The sequence below is a fragment of the Heptranchias perlo genome, chromosome 22 (assembly GCF_035084215.1).
Source record: "Heptranchias perlo isolate sHepPer1 chromosome 22, sHepPer1.hap1, whole genome shotgun sequence".
Taxonomy (NCBI): Eukaryota; Metazoa; Chordata; class Chondrichthyes; order Hexanchiformes; family Hexanchidae; genus Heptranchias; species Heptranchias perlo.
The window spans coordinates 7,926,143-7,948,050 of NC_090346.1; the positions used below are offsets into that span (position 1 = coordinate 7,926,143).

General features: G+C 40.3%; 1 protein-coding gene across 1 annotated transcript in view; it reads right to left on the minus strand.

Moving 5' to 3' along the window:
* wipi2 (WD repeat domain, phosphoinositide interacting 2) overlaps positions 1-21,908 on the minus strand; it is a 51,207-nt gene that overhangs the window by 8,829 nt on the left and 20,470 nt on the right. The window contains exons 2-9 of the mRNA XM_068002887.1: positions 21,182-21,264; positions 18,222-18,391; positions 15,687-15,783; positions 12,239-12,336; positions 5,965-6,057; positions 3,587-3,657; positions 1,476-1,583; positions 725-889 (exon numbers count right to left, since the gene is read on the minus strand). Coding sequence (XP_067858988.1) covers positions 725-889; positions 1,476-1,583; positions 3,587-3,657; positions 5,965-6,057; positions 12,239-12,336; positions 15,687-15,783; positions 18,222-18,391; positions 21,182-21,264 — 885 coding nt within the window. The remainder of the gene's footprint in view (positions 1-724; positions 890-1,475; positions 1,584-3,586; positions 3,658-5,964; positions 6,058-12,238; positions 12,337-15,686; positions 15,784-18,221; positions 18,392-21,181; positions 21,265-21,908) is intronic.

Sequence of the window (21,908 nt, forward strand, 5' to 3'; positions counted from 1 at the left end):
TCTCCTGCTTCTGGAGAAGTGATCAACATATAATAACTTTCACTGCTTGACATTTGTTTAAATAAAATGTATCTCATCTTTCCTTATTTATCCCCTTTGATTTCATTCTCATGCTTCTTTCTATTCCTGGCTTCTCCAATCCTTCCTAATGTCCCATTTCTTCAATTCAGATTGTTTTTTGGTTTCTTTTCTTCTGGCTATCTGCTTTCTTTTGCTCAATTCTTTCCACTGTTTATTTCTTGATTTTCTTGTTTCATTATCCCAGACCAATAAGCAGCAATCTCTGTACCAAGAGTGGCAACTTCTTGATCAGACTGTAATATTAAAAAAAAATCACAACTTACTGTCTATCCGATGTATTTTATACCATTAACATCTCAAAGCTAATGAAATGCTCATTTGCCAGTCTATAAACGTAGAATTTACAGCACAGAATCAGGCCATTCAGCCCAACTGATCCATGCCGTCCTTTATGCTCCACAGAGCCTCCTCCCACCACCCTTCATCTAACTCTATCGGCATATCCTTCTATTCCTTTCTCCTTCATGTATTTATCTAACTTTCCCTTAAATGCATCTATGCTATTCACCTCAACTACTCCTTGTGGTAGCACGTTCCACATTCTAACCGCGCCTGTACACTTTTGTTTTTAAACAAGGTCCAAGATGGGATTATTCTACAGCCTTACCATTGTGTCTAATATTTAGCCACATTTTACACTTACGTTGCCAATGCACAGATATTTCTGTGCCCCGAGAAGGGCAGTCGGACTGTAGCAAATGCCCTGCCCTGGTTGAACATCTCTGTGACCTGGGAAGGCAGATAACTAGTGGAAGCCATGAGCACCTTCCCAAAATAACCAGTCCACGTGGTTGGCTCTTCCTGTGGTCTTAACAAAGAGTGACATTCAGAAACAAATAGGATGTGACCAGTTCTTCTCCTCTCCCCTCCCCTTTCAGAGGCGGGGAGAGGGGGTTGCTGAATAAAGATTTTATTTCAATTCCCATTTCAACTTTTTAGCAAAAAATTATTGCCCTCCCACATCATTCACCATTTCTTGACTGAATGGGGCAAGTAGGCAACTTATTCCTCGGTCTCAGACATTTGAGTCAGCTACAGGAAGGTGTGCCACAGTTGTCCAGGGTGACAAGCCCCCTGATTTTCTCCCCTTACTGGCAGGGAAGAATGCGTACCTTACAGTTAAAAGTAATACCCAGTCGTGAAAAATCATCACATAAGAAGTGTGACAAACAGGATGCACACACCAGACACAAGGTTTTCTGTATATGTATGTGTGACTGTTATTAACCACAACAGGATATATAAATTAATGATCAACTGCATAGCACATTCTAGAAAGTGTTTCAAAGTAGTCATGGTACACATAATACTGATGGTGCATTACAGAGAATCTTTCACTCACGAGACTGATCAGTCAATTTAATCTATTGACAATTATTTCAGTGTTTACCTACTTTTCTTTCTGTGTCTCCAGTTTGAAGATATGTACCGTCTCTGTGTTACTGGATGCAGACAGGAACATTCCATCCATACTGAATGCTAGTGAACAGATACTCACACACCTAAATGACAGGAAACAAATCACACTGAGGAAACGGATAAAGAACCTGCTTATCAACTCACTGAAGATTAGAAATTAATGTCAACAATCTTATGAAATGAATACTTAATTTATTTAACATACTAAATTCTTCTATGCTACCTCTCCGCTAAAATAGCAGAGAGGAATTTGATTTAAGCACATTAAGTGATCACACAATAACATCGCAGACAATTTTCAGGCTTACATGACATAATATGACTATATTAACTTTTCAAAATATCAGTGGGACTGGATAGACACTCAAATCTACAAGACCAGAAAGTGGAAACCAATTTTCCTTCTCTCCCTTTGGTGAATGATCTAGTTTCTCTCTCTCAACAAGCAGCATAAGCAAGCGACGGAACTCAATGTGTTACATCAGGATGTTGTGCCTTCTTTTTATTTGGTTTGATAAATGTCACAATCCACTCAACACAAACTGTGTTGAAAAGTCAAAAATCAAAAATCCCTGGATTTGAAAATCACCCCCCCACCGTCCCCCCAAACAGGGAGAGAAAATTTCAAACTGGATACTAATAAATAAAATGAGAAGTACCAGCAAATTCACCTCTCTATATACAAAGAGAAATTTTGAAGTAACCAATCAGCACTACTAGGCAATAAATGAAGAGGCAATTGGACAGGGAGCCAGAATGTCCACTTGCCTACCTAGGTGCTTTTACGGCTAGAAACAGAAAACGTCCCAACTTTCCCGAGATCACAGGAAAATTATGAATGAGGAAGGCCATTTGGCCCACCTTAATTCATCCACACCGAAAGACCCTAAAGTCACTCACTTCAGCATCAAATTGTTTCTCAAATGGTTCCAGGGTTTTCACCTCCACTACTTTGTCTGAAAGTCCATTCCATGTGTTAATCAACTTTGTGCAAAGTAGTACCCCCAATAGCAGTCTTAAATTTACTTTTTACTAGATTGAACCTGTGTCCCCTTGTCCTACTCTCAATTTAACCTCAAGTAACATTCCAGATTTACCTTTTCCATTTGTTTTACTATCTTAAATACCTAAGATCACTTTCCAGAAGCCTCCTTTCTAGGTGAAAAAGCTCAAATTTCTTCAGTTTTTCCTCATAACTCATCCTCACACTAGGGATCAGCCTTGTGCTGCTTCTCTGCACTGCCTCCAGCACTTGAATATTGCGTCTGTTCCTCAGTGACCAGAGCTGGACACAATACTCAAGGTGTGGTGTGACCAGAGCTCTGTACCGTTTAATCACAACTTCCTCTGACTTTTATTCCACTGTTTTGGCTATTTAGTTCAGCATTCTATTGGCTGCTCTGTATGGTTCGGACATATTGAGCATCAATCTACTAGGACTCCTAGGTCTCTTTCAACTTCTCCCTATTTCAATACCAATCATGGAGTACCTTCATCACCCATTTTCCTTCCTACTCCAATACTTTTCACTTGTCAACATTAAATTTTATCTGCCATTGTTCTGCCCACCTACATATGTTGTCCAACTCATTCTGTAATTTGAGCTTCTTTCCTCAATTCTGCTGCCTCTCTAGTTTGGTATCATCTGCAAATTTTACTAATTTGCATTGGCTTTCTGATTCCAAGTGCTTCATGTAAAATAGAAACAGTAGTGACTCCAAACACTGAGCCCTTGAGCACCCAGCTCACAACTCCCTCTTCCCAACCCAACATCATTCCTCTAACAAACCACCATTGATTTCTACTCTTTAACCAATCTCTTATCCATTCATAAAATTTACTATGAATCCCTACAGCCTTCAGCTTAATTGGGAGCTGTTAATGTGGAACTTTTGTTAAATGCCTTTTGAAAGTCTAGGGTTTCCCACAGGCGACTTGGGTTGTCAGTTCCTTAGAGAAGTCTAGCAGGTTTGTCAGGCTGGATCGTACCTAAAGCCATGGTGACTACGGTTTATTTACTATGTTATGAACAATAACGTATAAAGTACACATAATCCTCAAGTTTAATTTTGCTCTATTTTCTTACCTCTTAACCCCTCTCCGGAATTCAAAGAGTTTCTGCCCCTCTGGAATGGAGAACACTCGGATTACTGTTCCCTGCAGAAACAGCAAGCGAAAGAAGCAAAATCAGAAAAAGAAAGCAATTAATAGGTGTTAATCTTATCCTCATTGAATAAGTGTAAGGTTCAGCAGTATATAAATATATTTACTAAGAAGAAATCCAGGGCTGTTTTTAAGATGGAGTGCAAAATACTATTTAATGAAGATAAATGCCCTCTCTTAAATAGTAAACAATTTTACAACACCAAGTTATAGTCCAGCAATTTTATTTTAAATTCACAAGCTTTCGGAGGCTTCCCCCTTCACCTGACGAAGGGGGAAGCCTCCGAAAGCTTGTGAATTTAAAATAAAATTGCTGGACTATAACTTGGTGTTGTAAAATTGTTTACAATTGTCAACCCCAGTCCATCACCGGCATCTCCACATCATCTCTCTTAAATAGAGCATAGACCTTATCAACAGTACACAAGGTGGTAGAACAGCATCCTGATGCAGCATTGCATTGCACCAGAGCAGTTGCGAAGACCTCCTTCCTTCTAACACACTCTAAGTACGAGACACTTGATAGTGGAATATACTGCACAGACGTTATTCACATACAGAACAAGCTCCAGGTCCCCCTCTCTATTGAGCTCTCCCAACTAACTGGAAAAATACAGAGTTACACCTTATACACCTTAGTTTGACTACTTCAAAGGTATATCCTACAGATAAAACTTCATGATTTATCTGTTCTTGGATTCTTTCAAGAACAGCTTATTGACAGCTCATTTACTAATCATCCATTCTATAACATGGTCAAGTGATCCCTCTGGCTATGCTTATTACACTAGTCACTAAAGTTATACATTAAACACTCAATCATCCCAGTAACTATCTCTTTGCACAGGCACCCCTTGTAGATGGTTAACAGACCTTAGAAGTAGGCCATATAATCCATCCTTTCTTCTCCCAGTTCCCTTCTGGTTTATTGTTTATCTTAGAAAGCCTGTTGCTTCCATGACCAGTTGTAGTTATACAGGTTAGTTCGATTATTAACTCGTAACTCTCCAACATGTCCAACAGGTAGCATATGGGTATGCAACCACTATGTTCTATATGGCAACTTCCTGGTCTCACTGAAACTGCCACAGGCAAGGCGCTTTTCCACAGAGAAGCAAAGTACACTGGTAGGCCAGTCCCACACACCTTGAAGCAGCAGGTCACACAAGCCATAAGGCCGGGAGTGGCTCACATGACTGACCTCTAGGCCAAGGAATGGTCCCTCTTATGTTAAATTTTTCATCACACCTTATGCTTAAGTATTTGAAAAGGAAGAATATAAAAAGGATACAGGGAAAGAGGATTAGAGTAAACAACTCCAGCTGCGGATATGGCAGTGTAGTGATTCTAATACTGGACGAGCAACCCATGGCAAGTTGCAAAATGGAATTTAATAAATCTGGTAAAGCTGACAGATCATCATAAAAATCCATCTAGTTCATTAATGTCCTTAGGGAAGAAAACCAGCCAATCTACCCAGTCTGACCCATATTATGGGGTTGACGCTTACTGCCCTCTGAAATGGTCTAGGAAGCCACCCACTTAGTTAGAAAGACACAAATAGTCAGGTGTTAGCAATGGTTAATGTCCAGAGGTCTTAAAACCCATTAGCTACTATTTAAAAAATACAGATGATTGAGATCTTTGACACCAATCACCTGTGGATGGATTTAAGGAATTTAACAGCTGGAGCTTAATGGGTTGAAGTACAACAAACGAGTTCAGTGCAAAACAGTTTTCAGCATAAGTTAAAGTTACTGCAGTCTGATATAACTAGGGTGAGCTGTCTTGTTTCTAGTTTATTAGTTGAAATTACTCGACACAAGAATGCGTCATTGCACGTATACTTATGTATGTTTGTACATATATGAATACTTTTCTACTCTTGAACCCTACAACCCTCCGAGATCTCAGCGCTCTTCCAACTCTGGCCTCCCGTGCATCCCCGATTTTCATCACACCGCCATTGATGGCTGTGCCTTCAACTGCCTAGGTCCTAAGCTCTGGAATTCCCTCCTTAAACCTCTCCGCATCTCCTCCTTTCAAGACGCTCCTTAAAAACTACCTCTTTGGCCAAGCTTTTGGTCACCTGTCCTAATATCTCTTTATGTGACTCGGTGTCAAATTATGTTTTGGTAACGCTCCTGTGAAGGGTCTTGAAATTTTAAAGGTGCTTAATAAATGTAAGTTGTTATTGTTGTTGAATGTTTAGTCTATCAAAAAATAACATTATTATTGTGAACTAATGAAGGTAAAACTCACTATGCAAAACATGTTATATGTCCACCTCAAATGGCTTACCTTTTCAGAGGCTGTTGCCAGTTTCGTACCACTTGCATCAAATGCCAAAGCAGCAAGGGGACTGTCATGAGCTGGGATCATATTAGCAGCTCTCTTTAAAACAAAAAAAGAAATGAATGAAAAAATGCCTTGCACAAACATCCTGTTTACTAATCACTACAGGTAAAAAAAAATCTATCTTCTTTTTCTTTTGTGTATATTACCCCAAGGAAAAACAGCTCAGCGTCAAATAGGATTTACAAGTAAGGGAGTGAATAATTCAGAATCTCATCATGCTAAAAATCTACAATATAATGCCGATATGATCAATATCAATAATTCGCTCAGGTCACAAAGACACCTTCAACTCATTGGCATCGCATTGCAAGCACCATGAAAAAATTGTATACAGATATTTGAATTTGTCACACTTAAAAAATATTCTATTACCATTTTTTCGTAAAATATTATGTAGAAGGTGCAGAAGATCTTTATTTCAGGCTTAAACAGGTCAGCCGAAGTCACTGATTGTGCAACTGTATTTATATCAAATTGCATGTGTACTGAAACAGCATGTACAAAATCCAGAATAACCAAAATTGGTTGTTTTGTTTTTCGCATTATAACAAAGAACACCATGAGAGGGGTCAATTGGACCAAAGCAAGGCCTTCACTTATGCAAAATGGGTATATTTGATAGAAACATCACAGAATGGGTCCCACAGTTTCTTCTTTATGCACCAATTGTGACGTGTACCGTGGAGAAGTTTGCTTTGCTGTAGAGTGATACCCATAGGAAATGAGATTGAAACTGCCAATTCAGAATTATTAGTAGCCACCACAGAGGAGAAAGAGAAGATATGCATGCAAGTGCTCATTCTACCTGTTTGGGTTGATTTCAACCTTGATCCAGTAGTAAATTGGCAATGTTTTCATCCACTATGCTGTCCAGTACAGTTAAAATACAACTTCAGCAAACCAAACTCCAAAACAGCCACCCTCAATTTGGAAGCTGACACTTATGTTTACCACCAACCCAATTCTAGGCCTCGCAGAATAGACAGCTGAGTCAAGGAACAAATGTAAGGGTATTTACAGCCGTGCTGATTCACACCCACTGAAGGCTGGGCAATAGTTCTCCCAGAGACCCAACTCTACCAGCATCTTTATTATCAGAAGCAAGATATCTCTTTTTGGATTACACTCAAATCGAAGTTTACAAAGGAAAAACAGTCACCAGAAGGAGCCTAAATGAGGTGTGCTATTGTATCAAAAAAAAATATATATATATACATACACACACATATATACACACACACTTAGCAAATTAAACAACAATATTTCAGGAACATCGTATTCAAAATCTGCCTATTATCAAGCTTAAATACATTCTTGTATCAGTTGCGATATAGATTTCCTATCACTAGAAGCCACTATCCTATAGATTTACAAAATGCAACAGTGACACCTAGCAATACTGAAAAGGTAAAACACAAACTTCTTAATATTAATTTTTACAGATGGGCTCTTTATTGCATTGGCTGAACCAGTATTTATATGATGAGCAGAGACTATGGGAGAAAAATTCGATAAGGGTCCGTTTTGGGCGTGGTAGCACACCACCCCGCGCTCGACGGACCCTGCGCAGGCAGGAGTCAAGTATGGACCCACGGGAGCACTTACCTGTAATCAGCGTTCCATTCCAGGCCTTGCACGTGGAATCAATGAAATTTGCACTTTCCCCCAATCTCTTAAAGGGAGGATGTCTCTTAGAAATCTCTTAAAAGTAGCTGGTATCTGTTATTTGCTGAAAATAACAGTCTACTGTCTGCATGGAGTCTGAACAGAGATCAGACATCATAAAACACAGATGCAGATCCCATCCCCATGTTTACACACTGATGGTTAATGTTAAAACATTGAATAAAGGTTGCGCAATACTAAATCCCACATCCTCAACCTCACCAATCTGCCGATCTGAGTTGGTACCAGGTCTGCGAGAGTGCATGCACCAAGGTTCTCTGCTGATGCACTAGAGACCTTGGTGCAAGAGGTGGACAGAAGGAGGGACATCCTATATCTGCAGGGGAGGGGGGGGGCAAGAGGCCCTCCAGACATATACTCAAAAAACACTGGGAGGCAGTAGGGGACAAAGTCAATGCCAGGCGCAGAGCATCATGAACATGGATGCAGTGCAGGAAGAAGTTCAAAGCTTTGACATGAGTGGTCAAGGTGAGTGAGGTCAACTGTCAAGTGGCGTCTCCTACCAACTGCACCACGCACTACATCCCCCCCATACCAATAAACTCTTTCCATCAGTACTCAACTCTTCCCATCAGATGCTTCCTCTAACCCTTACACATTACCACTGTTTCAAGCCGCCCACCCACAACTCACAGGCCACATACACTGGCAGCTATTCAACCATGACAGGCACGTCACCCAGACACACGTCCCACTTTCTTGCAGGAGAAGGTGGCGCATATCAAGAGGCAGCAAATGGCAGTGGCATTTAGCCCCTCAAGCCTGTTCCACCATTCAATGAGATCATGGTGGACTTGTGACCTAACTCCATATACCCATCTTAGCCCCATATCCCTTAATAACCTTGGTTCACAGAAATCTATCAATCTCAGATTTAACATTCACATCTGAGCTAGCATCAACTGCCGTCTGTTGAAGAGCGTTCCAAACGTCTCCCACCCTTTGTGTGTAGACGCATTTCCTAACTTCACTCCTGCACGTCCTGGCTCTAAATGTTAAGCTATGTCCCCGCGTCCTAGTATTGAAGTCTAGGAGACCTCCAAAAACAGTTACAAATATCTCGGCAGCCAGAAGCAATAATCCAGCCACTAACCTGTAAATCCTGCATGGTTCCTTTAAATAGTGCTGGTGGGAGTCCTCAAGGCACTCAAAGGCACGTTCAGATGGTCGGGGTTAAGACTGTGTGTTGAGTTGAGTGTTAAGTCCCAAAATGATATCTATCACTTTAAATCAGCGTTGCACATTGATTGAAGCCATTTTCTCCCTACTTTACATGATTCTAGCGTTTGTTATCTGCGCTAACTCCTATATCAAGATGGAGTCTGGTGCACGTCACACAGGAACGTGCGTGTGCATCCAAGACGCCATCTTGGATGTCGGAGAGGCTGTGTAGCGCTGAAACAATGGGTGCTACGCGTCCCAATTTAGTGCCCCATGTTTTTTAAAATCACTTGCAGAACATTGAAAGCCTCCTGGAGTGAAGAACAATCTGACTATGCAGAGATACAAGTTTCAAATTTTAAGCTTAGTTTGGTGTATCATATCTGATGAATGATGTCCTGCCAAATCGTAGGATGCCCTTACCAGAAAACAATGGGATTAAAACTGCTTTTCGTCTCTGGACTGTCAGAGAGTTAAGGGGCAAGGATTCTGGATACCTACCACTTAAAGGAAAAATAGGGTATTATGTTCACAGAGACTAATTTCTTTGTAAATGAAGGAGCTCAACAAATTAGATATGGTGATAGGGAGTAAATTGGAACAGGGTTGCAGAATGCTTGAAGCACTAACTAACTGAGTAAATGGCCATTCATCACCCTTCTATTAGTTGGCAAAAAAGTAGATAAGTAGTTTTAGGAGATAACAGAGCCACCAAACTTGCAATGACTTATTTATGTTTCTTGTAGCTGCAGGTAAATTTTATCCAGTAGATATGAGGGTATTTTACATGTATTTCCATTTTTGTATATATGGTAATGGCGAAAGCCATGGTGACAGTTTGGGCTTTCTCAACATCTTTACTTGTGTTACCATAAGCAGTTTTTTTTACAACTGAAACCAGCTTCTTTATTCTCCACCGTATTAGGGTTAACGCAGCCCAGACCCAATATGTAAGCCCGATTATAGTAAATTACATATTGGGAAATATACAGGATGTCCACTATTTTCACCCATCGCTTCAGAAGTGGATTGACAGTTTTAAAACAAGTCTGTAGTTTTTTATAAAAAAGATTCTTAAAAAGACACAGGCCTAGAAATTTGAGGGCGGCACATTCATTTTTCGGCACTAAACAGGCACTCAAGCTTCCAATATGGTGGGCAGAAAGTGCACGCTCATTACGAGCCCGAAGTGAGCCATCGCCATATTAGTTCATTCAGGTGGAGGGGTAGCCAAGTTTATTAATGAGACTGATCAGACTCTAATCAAATCTAACTTGGGCTAGTACTTCAGGTCTTTAATACGTTAAAAGCATATAAAACTGGTAGACACCTGTTAGACCATTTTAAAGTTGTCCTTGGAACCAAGCTATTTGATATGCAAGTGTCAAAGATAAACAAAGCCAACATTCAGTCAAAAGATTGTTGTTCATACTCTTCAACTGTAATAACACATTTGCCAAGTGGGACATAACTCTTACAATCTTGTGTGTGGTATTCAGCCTTGGAGACACAGAGAAATGGTAGTGGGTGTTCCCTGTTTCATCAATTCAATTTCAGTTGAGCCTGAAGTGACAGCTAGACTGTATGTGCATGTGTGAAGCATCTCATCAGGAAATTTACAAAAAATAGTGTCCTCCAAAAGGCTTGCAGATTATCAGACTGCATAAGAAATACATTCCGAAGATATTTAACCTCTTACGGACAATCTTTGCACTGCTAGTTTCTTGCTGTATTCTTCTGCAGAACTATACTTCTTGTAAATAAACTCCACTATCAGTTTTAGTCTCAATTACATGGCCTTACGGACATATGGTCTATGCCTTTCAGATGCACAACATAGCGGGCAATCCGCATGGGTGTCCAATACTTAACATAGCATTAAACAGGTAATTGTTAATCTCTCAGCCTGCTATCCCATGCATGACACGCACGAGGTTACAAATTTTGGATCGTAGCAGATGTGGGTCCGCTTATGGAACTTGCCTTTTCCTGTGACTCCCAGGTAAATAGTATTGGTAGAACTCTTGAATTGTAACACAGACATGCCAGAGTCACGACTAGCTGATGCTATTTCAATACAGATTTACACTAACCTTTTTAAATAAAAAATAAATGACAAAAAAAAAATCCATTATTTGTGCCACTTATGCAATTAAAGAAGGATGAAATAGGACCCGTCTGGTCAGATATTTTGGGTTTCCTTTTTAACTCTCTACCACCACCTTCGACTTTACACCTATCATTACGACACCTGACTATCTGCCATCAAGTTGCAGATAAGCTAGAACTTTCTCAAGCTCATCAGCAAAACCAAAGACATCTTGTTCAGCCCTCACCAGAAACAGACCCCTTGACCCCAATTCCATTCCCCTATCCAGCAGCTACCTCAGGCTGAACCCAACTGTGCACAAACTCAGTATCCTGTATGATCCTGAGCTGAGCTTCAAACCCCACACCAAGGCCATGACCAAGATCACATATTTCTACCACCATCCAAACCTTACCTCCACTGCTGGCAAGATCCTCATTGACATCTTCTTCATTTCTAGACTCAAATTCCTCAACACTGTCCTCGCTAATCTCCCAAATTCTGCCCGACACAAACTGCAACTCATTTAGAACTCTGCTGCCTGTTTACTACCCCAGACTAAGTTCTCCCATATCCTTGTTGACCTCCACTGGTTCCGCACTCCCAGCATATTAATTTCAAAATCCTCGTTCTCATTTAGTAAATCCCTCCCTGACCTTATTCCACACTACGTAAGCAACCTCTTCCAGCCCTACATCCATCTTGTACCCCCCACTTTTCAGATTTTGATCTGCCGTGCATTCACTCACCAACCAACCACCCCCCACCTTTCGCTCCACCACTAACAGCAGAGCTTTCAGACATGCCCTCTGGAATTCTCTTCCTAAAGCCCTCTGTCTTGCATTAAGCTCGCCATCTTTAAAAGCTTGCCAAAAAACCTTCATCCTTTGATTGTGCTCCCCCCATAACCCTCCTTCTTTGACCATGCCTTTGCTCACCTCACCTAATTCTCTTCCAGCTCCTGTTCATTATCTGTTGCTTTCCCTCTCCACCCCCTGTAAAGCTCTGTAAAAGGTTTAATTTGTTGTTGTTGTTCCAAGTTAAAATTTCCTGCTTAGGCAATGGTGTTCCAGCTGAGAAAAGAGTCAGGTAGTCTGCAAATCAGCAGTGTTGGATGATAAATAAACCATTCTGCTTACATTTAACATAATTTTTGGGGCAGTTTTAGAAGCAGAGCTCTGTATATGCTGAAAATATGTGATATATTATTTAAAAAGTTATATCAGATAAAATTCCATAAGTTAAATACATAAATACAATTAATGCAGTGAAACTTCTTACCAGATTGATGGTATCGAAGACCTGTACCTCCCCAATTGTTGCACTTCCAGGGTACGCAAGGTAGCAATTATCATTATTAATGGAAAGTGAACATAGCCCTGAAAATAACAGAACTACCATTAGTAATGAGTTTTATAAATACTTCAGGATCGACTGTACATTGCTATATTAACGCATTTTTGAGCTAGAGGGTGGTGAACCTGTGGAATTCTCGACCACAGAAGGCAGTGGAGGCCAAGTCATTCGATGTATTCAAGAAGGAGATAGATATATTTCTTAATGCTAAAGGGATCAAGGGATATGGGGAAAAAGTAGGAACAGGGTACTGAGTTAGACAATCAGCCATGATCATTTTGAATGGCGGAGCAAGCCTGAAGGGCCAAATGGCCTACTCTTGCTCCTATTTTCTATGTTTAAATTAAGTCTAACAAGAATGCCATGAGGAGTGCTGTATAAATGTAGTTGATATTCTATCAGGTCAAAAGGAAAGAAGCCCAACCTCTAAAGAGATTGGTAAAGACCTCTGAAATTGAAGTGCAATCAATGTTGTCATTTTGGGCATGGTCAGATAGAATAATCAAAGCAGCACAACTTCTAAACTATTCAAGACATTAAAAATCTTGTTAACACATCTTACTCAGCTAGGTCACTGCCCTCAAAACTGATTGATAAAGATAAAACCACAAATAGCAAAATTTGACAGCAGTAACGGAAGATACAAGACAGTACAACAAAACTCAATTAACCCAAATAGTGCAGTACTGATTCTATATATGAACAGCAGCTGCCTATGGGTTTGAAGACTTACTAAACCACATATAATCATATCAGTCACCTCAATGGCAGCTGTTCGTAGCTAACCATTATTCCATTTAGTCTATTTTCCAACAGAATATTGATGTCCTCCATTGACAAATAGTGTGCTGGCACTCACTATCTAGTCCTGCACATTAAAAATGCCCACTTGTGTGAGATGTGAGATAGAGATGTGAGATGGAAGGAAGTGTGGAGTTTCAAGGCTATTCAAATAAAATCCTAATCACTTTTCAAACTGGGTAGCTATCGCTATATGTTGTTTGGTACAAGTATGAACTTATAGCTTTTTTAGTTTGTGAAAAACATTATTTCCTTCTAGCTAATCAGTCAGTCAGTCACTTTAATATTTGGAGTTTTCATGGTACACAGCAAGTCTTCAACATCTCACTTATCAAACTCAATTTCAGCTTATTCAAGCGGCAAACACCTGTAAACTTAAAAATAACTCCAGAATATCTTCATGTCCGGCAGATCAAAAGTATTTCTTTCCTCACAGGGGAATGGGATACAAACTAACGATGGTGGTACACCAAGTGAAAATCTGTGCACCTCTCCCTAGATTTCACACTGTGAAGTATTTTGTTCCATTCTAATGGCTTCTTTCAAAGTTTAGCTTCCCGGGAACACGTGTGTTCTGTACCAAAACAGACAGTTTCACCTCAAAATCTACCAGTACCTCCAAGATTCCCTTCCCCTTATTTTCTTTATCCCCTTCATCAGCCTCTTAAAATCTTCTGAAATTGTTGACTCCTTACAATAATACAGATGGCAGACATCCTCCAGTATCTCACCCAATAGAGATTACCAGCTTTTAACCAGAGGCAGAAACCCGGCATATTTTTCCCACCCTTACCAAGAAGGCCAAGGCCAATTGTAGTGCTCCTACCGTCATGCCAGCTGAGATCAGCTAACTCAGCACAGACTGAGGAATGAACATGGATCTTTCCTAGTCTGTGTGGCTCAGCTACTCACTGGATAAATCACTCAGCTGAGGGAGCTCAGGGTTTATTTTGTTGCAATTCCATATCTAGGCATAACCTTCCTTTTTAAATTAGATCAAAAGTACTTCAAAAGAGCTCATAAATGTTCAGTGAAGACCCCTGAAACCAAGCTCACTATTTTAGTCTATTTTGATTTCTCTTCCGCGACTGTATCCCATTCTATTTTGGTAATCTTTTCCAGCCAAGTGTCCCAGCCCACAGTCTTTGTTCCTCTTTGCTCACCTTCCACTCCACCATCAGAGACCCATTTTCAGTCACTATCTCCCTGACCCGTAGAACTCTCCTCAAAGAATACTATGGCTGGCTACCACGCTCGCTACCTTCATTAGCCTTTTAAAATCCCATGTCTTTGAACGTCTCTTCATGCTCCTTCAAATTCTCTTACTTCTTGCTCAGTGACCCCCATTAAGCACGATAACATGTTCCTTTCCATGAGAAGCGCTGTATAAATGTAGTTGATGTTCTATCAGATCAAAAGGAAAGAAGCCCAACCTCTAAAGAGATTGGTAAAGACCTCTGAAATTGAAGTGTAATCAATGTTGTCATTTTGGGCATAGTCAGATAGAATAATTAACATTACACCAAGTATACAACCGGTTCAAAACAATGTCCATTGCAATTATTACCCAGATTTTTCCAAAAGACTGCCTCTCTCCAACTATATCTATGGTAGTGAGCTAACAAATGCCTCTTAGGAGGATAAAGCATCAGATTTTTTTTCTTACGATAGCAACATTGGTTATTCATAGATTGTGCCACAGCCTCCTGTCTTCTCACTCGGTTTAAGCAGAAGATGGCAGCCTGAAGCCTCATCTGGAAGACATAGGAAGACCAGAGTGCTACGTATAGAATGATGACTGTGCACTTTGGGAATTGTTCTCCATTAGAGTGACACTGGTGCATTCTAGGAGCGATTCATAGAACGGTTCATACGCAGCAATATTGGTACATTCTGTGCATTGTAATCTGATACCTGGTTTAGCTTCCAAATTAGCAGAAAAATCAACATAAGCACCCGAAATATAGTAGAACTCAAAGCTCCAGGGAGATGGGCAGCGCTGCCTCTGGAAGGAAACCGCATAGCTTTCAAATGCAGAAAAGTCAATTCTGTGGGTAAGTTTATTAATTTTGTTTCCCTGAATTGATTTTTGTGTTTATTATGTTAGAAGTTTTATTTTTAGCACTGTATCTCCTTCGGGTTATTGAGATAGCAACATGGCAGTTTAAAGCATTTCCAAAAAAAATCTTTTCCTTTCCAGTTGTTTATTTGTAGATTTTTTTTAAACTGTCTGCTTTGATTGGTACTTTCTTTTGCTTTTTGTTAGTTTCCCTGTGTGCATGCTGATCAGGAGCTCTTCTACCCATTCAGTAATATTTGAGATCACTACTATTGTTCAATTAACAGTGATTTGATGCATTTTTATGAATATGATATTTCAGCCAATCAGACAAGTGGGATGAATAATCTTTTCACACATTATAGACACGTGCTAGACATTATTTTTAATTAAACAGATTTATTACTGTTGTTGACTAGAAAATATACGCTGAAGGCTGTAGAAGAAACCTGGTAATAAAATCACTCCCCCAGCTCTTGGTACAATAGCTGGAAGACACTTTGTAGGAATTACCTGTGGGGTTTGGCGGGGTTTCTCGAATGGTATGCAGCACTTTCATATCTCTGATATTGTGAATGTACAAACTCTCCTCCAGGCATACTATCAACCTCTACATGGGGAGAAAAGAAGTCATTATCAAAAGCAAAATACTGTGGATGCTGGAAATCCGAAATAAAAACAGAAAATGCATCTGTGGAGAAAGAAACAGAGTTAACATTTCAGGTCAAAGACCTTTCGTCAGTTCGTCACAGATGCTGCCTGACTTGCTTAGCTTCTCCAGCATTTTGTTTTTATTTCATTATTAGTCTTGGTGAACTACAACAGCATATTTATACTACAAAACAATAAAATTAATACCACTAATATTTTAAATCAAAAAATTGGTAGAATTCGACTCTACAATTCTGGTCACTAACACTTTATTGGGGGGGGGGGGTGGAGAGCAATTATTGGAGGATTTAAGAGACAAATACGCACATTTTGAAAGTTGTAAAAGGTCATTCATTGCTTAAGGGGATAAAACTGCAAAAGCAGCCCTCTATAGCATATGGATTTCAAGAACATTCTAAACAGAACACAGAATTCCAACACACCAGATCATTTTTTATTCATTTGTGCCACAAAAGATTCCTGATGCAGTATAAAATGTTCTCCTACTAACCACTTTAAAAGTCAGCATGCTAAATGTAGTCAAGCCACTGTCAAATTTCACCTAGATACAATATTGGTCCAACCAATGTCCCATAGAATACATTTTTATCGCCAAAGATTTTCTGTTGGTTTTGTTTAGATTGAATCTATGAATAAAATAAACTGTGGAGTAAAGGAAGATGCAGCCATCACACATACGGCATAAATTATAAACAGCAACAAATACTTTATAAGATAGCAACTTCATCAGATGACACTCAAAAAATACATGAGCACTTGACTCCTTTACCTTATGTTTACAGGCTTTCTGGTAATCAACTGAAAATGATCAAATTAATGAATTCACAGAATTATGTTACAAATATCAATTATTCATGTGGACATCATGCATCAATATCCAACCACTGACATTTAATTCACCAGAGCTGACAGGGAATAAAACCTCACAAACCTCAGATACTCTACAGTACATTTATTATATGAAAACAAAGAGTGTATAGGAGCATCATATCTCTTGGCTCAGGTGACACTGCAATGAGATCACAACCTTAAAATCTCTCCGAGATATCTATTATTCTCTATGCAATGCATCGCCAGTAATCTAATACACAGAATCATTCCATCATGGGGAATTCTACTGTATATAGTGTGCCAAGTTCCACAGGGCAAGGGGATAGTGACTGCAAGATCAACTGCAGGGAATTAACACCAAGCCAACAGGGTGTGTCTAGGTCATACAGTTGTGGACCACACAGGTAGGAAAGAATAAAGGCATGAAAGAATTTGTAAACAGTAACAAAAACTTTGAAATCAATGATCTACAGAACTGGGAACCAGTGAAGCTTGGCCAGGACATGGGTAATGGGATTGCATGGGTAATTACTACAGACTAAGGCAAACTCAGTAATATTACATCTAAACTAAGGGAGGGCATCTCAAGATGTGGCAGTAGTCGAGGGAGGGTGTGTTTTGTGGTGCGGGTATAGTGAGGGAAGGGGTCCCTGGGTGTCGGTGAGGAGGGTAGTCACAGAGTGCTAGGAAAGGAGGTCTCAAAGTCTACAAGGAATTGGGAGAGAAGTCATGGAGCACTGGGGAGGGAGCAGCACTGTCTGAGGTTCTGGCTGTATTAAGGATGGGGTGGAAGCTTTGGTAGCGTTAAAAGCTAGGGGCCCCTGATCTCCCCAGTACCTTTATCCATCCCCTCCCATTATGGTCAGGGCACTAACCCAATCCACCCAGAACCTGGAAAGTTGCCCAACCTTCCGACTTCATCAGCTGGCAACCAACTTTACATGACTTAACGGTGTTTACTGCACTGTTAATGTACTTGTCAATCATAAACAGTTCCGGCTGAGCAAAGAACTTGTTTTTGTTCCATGGGAAGGCGGAATGCAGCAAAAACGAGCAGGGGCAGTTCAGCAGCAGGGACTGGCAAGTGGGCAGGGTGGGAAGGCACTGGCCCTTGGGGCAGGACCAGTAATGGGCAGGATCAGCATAGGCAAGAGAGGTTAGAGGCACCAGCAGTTGGGCACAACGGAAGCAGCAGAAGGCTCAGAGTTGCTCAATAATGGAGAATATCGGGTAAGAGGACAATTTTTGCACACCTCACATGGGTGTTACTCTGAAGGACATCATTACGGAGCCACCCACCTTAGAGATGAAGCTGGGAAGACGCAATAAGAGGCATGTAAATGAACATGAAAGCTTAAACATGACAAGCCAGGTGTGACAGAAATATCATGATAGGAGAGTGTTACAAGAAATGTTACATTTATAGGAAGTGAATGCTTCTGCAAGATTTTAGTAACATTATAGATATATTCCTGCAAGACTGGTTCCTTAAGCCCTGCTACTACGCAAAAGGTGATTTTGAAAAATTATGCCACAGATCCTCACCTGTCTATTTAGTTTAACTGCCAGGATTGTATTGGAATAACTGTAGTTGCAGATCTCTGTTCCTTTCTTAAAGTGACAAACCTTCAATTTTCTGGGTGCTTTAAGGCTCACAATAGCTACTAGACTGCTGGAGAACAGTCGTTCCACAATACATATGTCTTCTGTGTCAGCTGTATATAGACATTAAGGGGAAAAAAAGCTACATTAAATATCTGTGAAGAAGTCAGAAATTTCCTGTAAATTAAACTTATACAAACTGTATTTAACTGTAGCTCACTCAACTGAATTGAAATGACTCTCCTGTCCAAAAAAGACACTCCATTATTCATTATTACGTTTCAATTACTAATTGCAAGAATTTTATTTACTAGAGCATGTGCCACAATCAGTTAAAACACAAGACTGATAAATAGGTTTGAATTCAGCCTAGGCTAATTTACATAAACAAATCTCCCAAGTCAAAGAATCATTAGAATATAATATAAAACAATTTTCTTCCCGTTCAGCTCAATGGACCCATGGTTTCCCGATAAGCTGCCTGCTGCATATGAGGACCTGTCGTTGGAAAGTTCTTGCAAAGTTCCGCTCACAGTATTATTCTTCTGTCAAAGTGTAGGTGTGCATCCTCGAACAATTCCCTTTCTTTATATATTTTTCTTTACAATGTGACAGTGAGAAAATGAATGCTACAAGTACTGTTTATAAAGACAGATCAAATTTTGCATCTAACACACGTTCATTACACTTTGTTACAGATGCAAAATGATCCTAATGAGCCCATCTCATCCTGGGCTCTTCTAACTGGGAACCCGAAATTTACGATTTACTGATTTCCAATTCACCTGAAGAATTTACAAGCATCTATAATTACCTGAATTCCCACCGGGAATACTTGAACAGTGAGTTAAAAGGGGCAGGCCAGATTTTCAGCTAAACATCACAGCCATTCTCCAGACCCCAGAACAACACCACAGGAGATCTGCTATTATAAAAGTTTCCTTCTTCTGCTGACTGTAACGTTCCTAAATTAAACTAGGATATGCAGTTTCAAGCCAGCTTTCAGGGCGAGTGGCATCCACAGATAAAACAGTCCATTATTCAGACTGCAGTTATACAGGGCCTTGGTGAGACCACACCTGGAATATTATGTGCAGTTTTGGTCTCCTTACCCAAGAAAGGATATACTTGCCATAGAGTGAATGCAGCAAAGGTTCACCAGACTGATTCCTGGGATGGCAGGACTGTTGTAGGAGGAGAGATTGGGTCAATTCGGCCTGTATTCACTCGAGTTTAGAAGAATGAGAGGGGATCTCATTGAAACATATAAAATTCTAACAGGGCTAGACAGACTGGATGCAGGGAGGATGTTTCCCCTGGCTGGGGGGGTCCAGCACGAGGGGCAACAGTCTCAGGATATGGGGTAGGACATTTAGGACTGAGATGAGGAGAAATTTCTTTACTCAGAGGGTGGTGAACCTGTAGAATTCTCTACCACAGAAGACTATGGAGACCAAGTCACTGAATGTATTTAAGAAGGAACTAGATGGATTTCTAGACACAAAAGGCATCAAGGGGTATGGGGAGAGAGCAGGAATATGGTATTGAGATAGAGGATCAGCCATGATCATATTGAATGGCGGAGCAGGCTCGAAGGGCCGAATGGCCTAGAAGCTCCTATTTTCGATGTTTCTATGTTAAGCTAACAAATTTATTTCAGGGAGACCACAGGGAAATTCAGTATAAGAGGAAATGCAACAATCGTGCAAGAGGGAGTGTTTTAGAGACTGGGGTAAAAATGCACTGCTGGGCAAAGCTGAAGCTTTACTCTGCATCTAAAAATTGATGCTAAACCTTAACCTGGGACTAACTGATGCAGACCAGTGGCAAGAGTCAGAATTATGCTGTCCGTATCCTGACTCACACCAAGTCCTGTTCAGCCATCACCCCTATGCTCACTGACCTAGATTGGCTCCCGTTCCAGCAACGCCTCAAGTTTAAATATCTTATCCTTGTGTTCAAATGCCTCCATGGCCTTGCCCCTCCCTATCTTTGTACCTCCTCCAGCCCTACAACCCTCAGAGAACTCTGTGTTCCTCCATTTCTGGCCTCTTGTACATCCCTGATTTTCTTCGTCCCACCATTGGCGGCCATGCCTTCAGCTGCCTTGACCCTAAGTTCTGGAATTCATTCCCCAAACCTCTGCGTCTCTCTACCTCTCTCTCCTCCTTTAAGATGCTCCTTAAAACCTAACTCTTTGACCACACCAGTCCTAATATCTCCTTATGTGGCTCGGTGTCAAATCTTGTTTGATAACTCTCCTGTGAAATGCCTTGGGATGTTTTACTATGTTAAAGGCACTGTATAAATGCAAGTTGTTGTTGTTTGTGGGGATTGCAGGGCTGGAGGAGATTAGAGATGGGAAGGGTCCAAGCCATAAAGGGATTTAAAAACAAGCATGAGAATTTTAAATATGAGGCAATATGGGACCACAAGCCAAAGTAGATCAGTGAGTACAAGGTTGATGGGTGAATGGGACTAGGTGCATGATAGAACACAGGCAACAGAGTTTTGGATGAATTGAAGTTTATAGAGGGTGGAGGACGAGGTGACAAAGGCATGGCTGAGGGTTCAGCGGCAGATAGGCTGAAATAGGAGCGGAGACAGGCGATGTTATGGAGGTAGAAGTAGGCAGTTTTTCTTCATTTAAAAATAATATTTTGTTGGTTACGTTTGGCATCTGCTCTTCTCAAAATGAGAATATTGTTGACATAGCGCATCTGGAATGGCCTAATTACCTCACTGCCAACATTTCCACTGTCCAGAAAGATAATGTACCCCTCGAAATGGGTAATTTGGCTTTTATTACAACAGTACAGTAATGAGGAACACAGCAATTTTTACATTTAAACTGCATTCTCAGAAGTGTTTTCAATACTAGTAATCCAATTTGGGTGACTTACTGCATTCATAGATCTGTTCTAATTTATCCACCGATGAAAGGGAGAAAAACTTGTAGCCGGATTTGGTGCCAACAGCGAGGGATCTGTTTTTAAAAGAAAAGGAAACATTACTTTCAAATGAGCAGTGAAAGCAGGTCAGGTTTAATCAACAACATACTGCTCAAAAATAACAGCTACTTTAATCTAATTAGAAGATGAGGAAAGGACTTCTCCTGTTACATATTTGGGTCTTTTCCACATTTTGTACTCTAGGTTTGTCAGCTCCCGTATCTTAGCTCACTAACAGGTGCCTTTGAGAATACATTAGGCTTGATATCTAGGTTAGCTTTCAGTAACTCGTCTAGGATAATGAACAGGACAACCTTTTTATTAATTATTTTTGTGGCTGGAAGTATTCTATGCCTCCATAAATCGCTCTCCCATCCTCAATATGTGATGGAACATCACAACGGACCTTATTTTAGGCTTAAATAATTAAGCAAATTTACTTAACAAAAGATGAACAAGTGAATCACATTATTATAGCACATTCATATATTTACTGCAGAAATCCTTCTATTTAGTTCTTTGAAAGTTAAGCTTTAAAAGGTCTCAAGATAAATGCTAAGATGCTCATTTGTAAATAACTTTTATGCACACTCTTTTTCTTGTATTTCTTACCAGCGGGAGATGTGCTACTCTGAACTTTATCTCTTGGAAGTTCCAAACTGACTCTCCCAGACTTGAA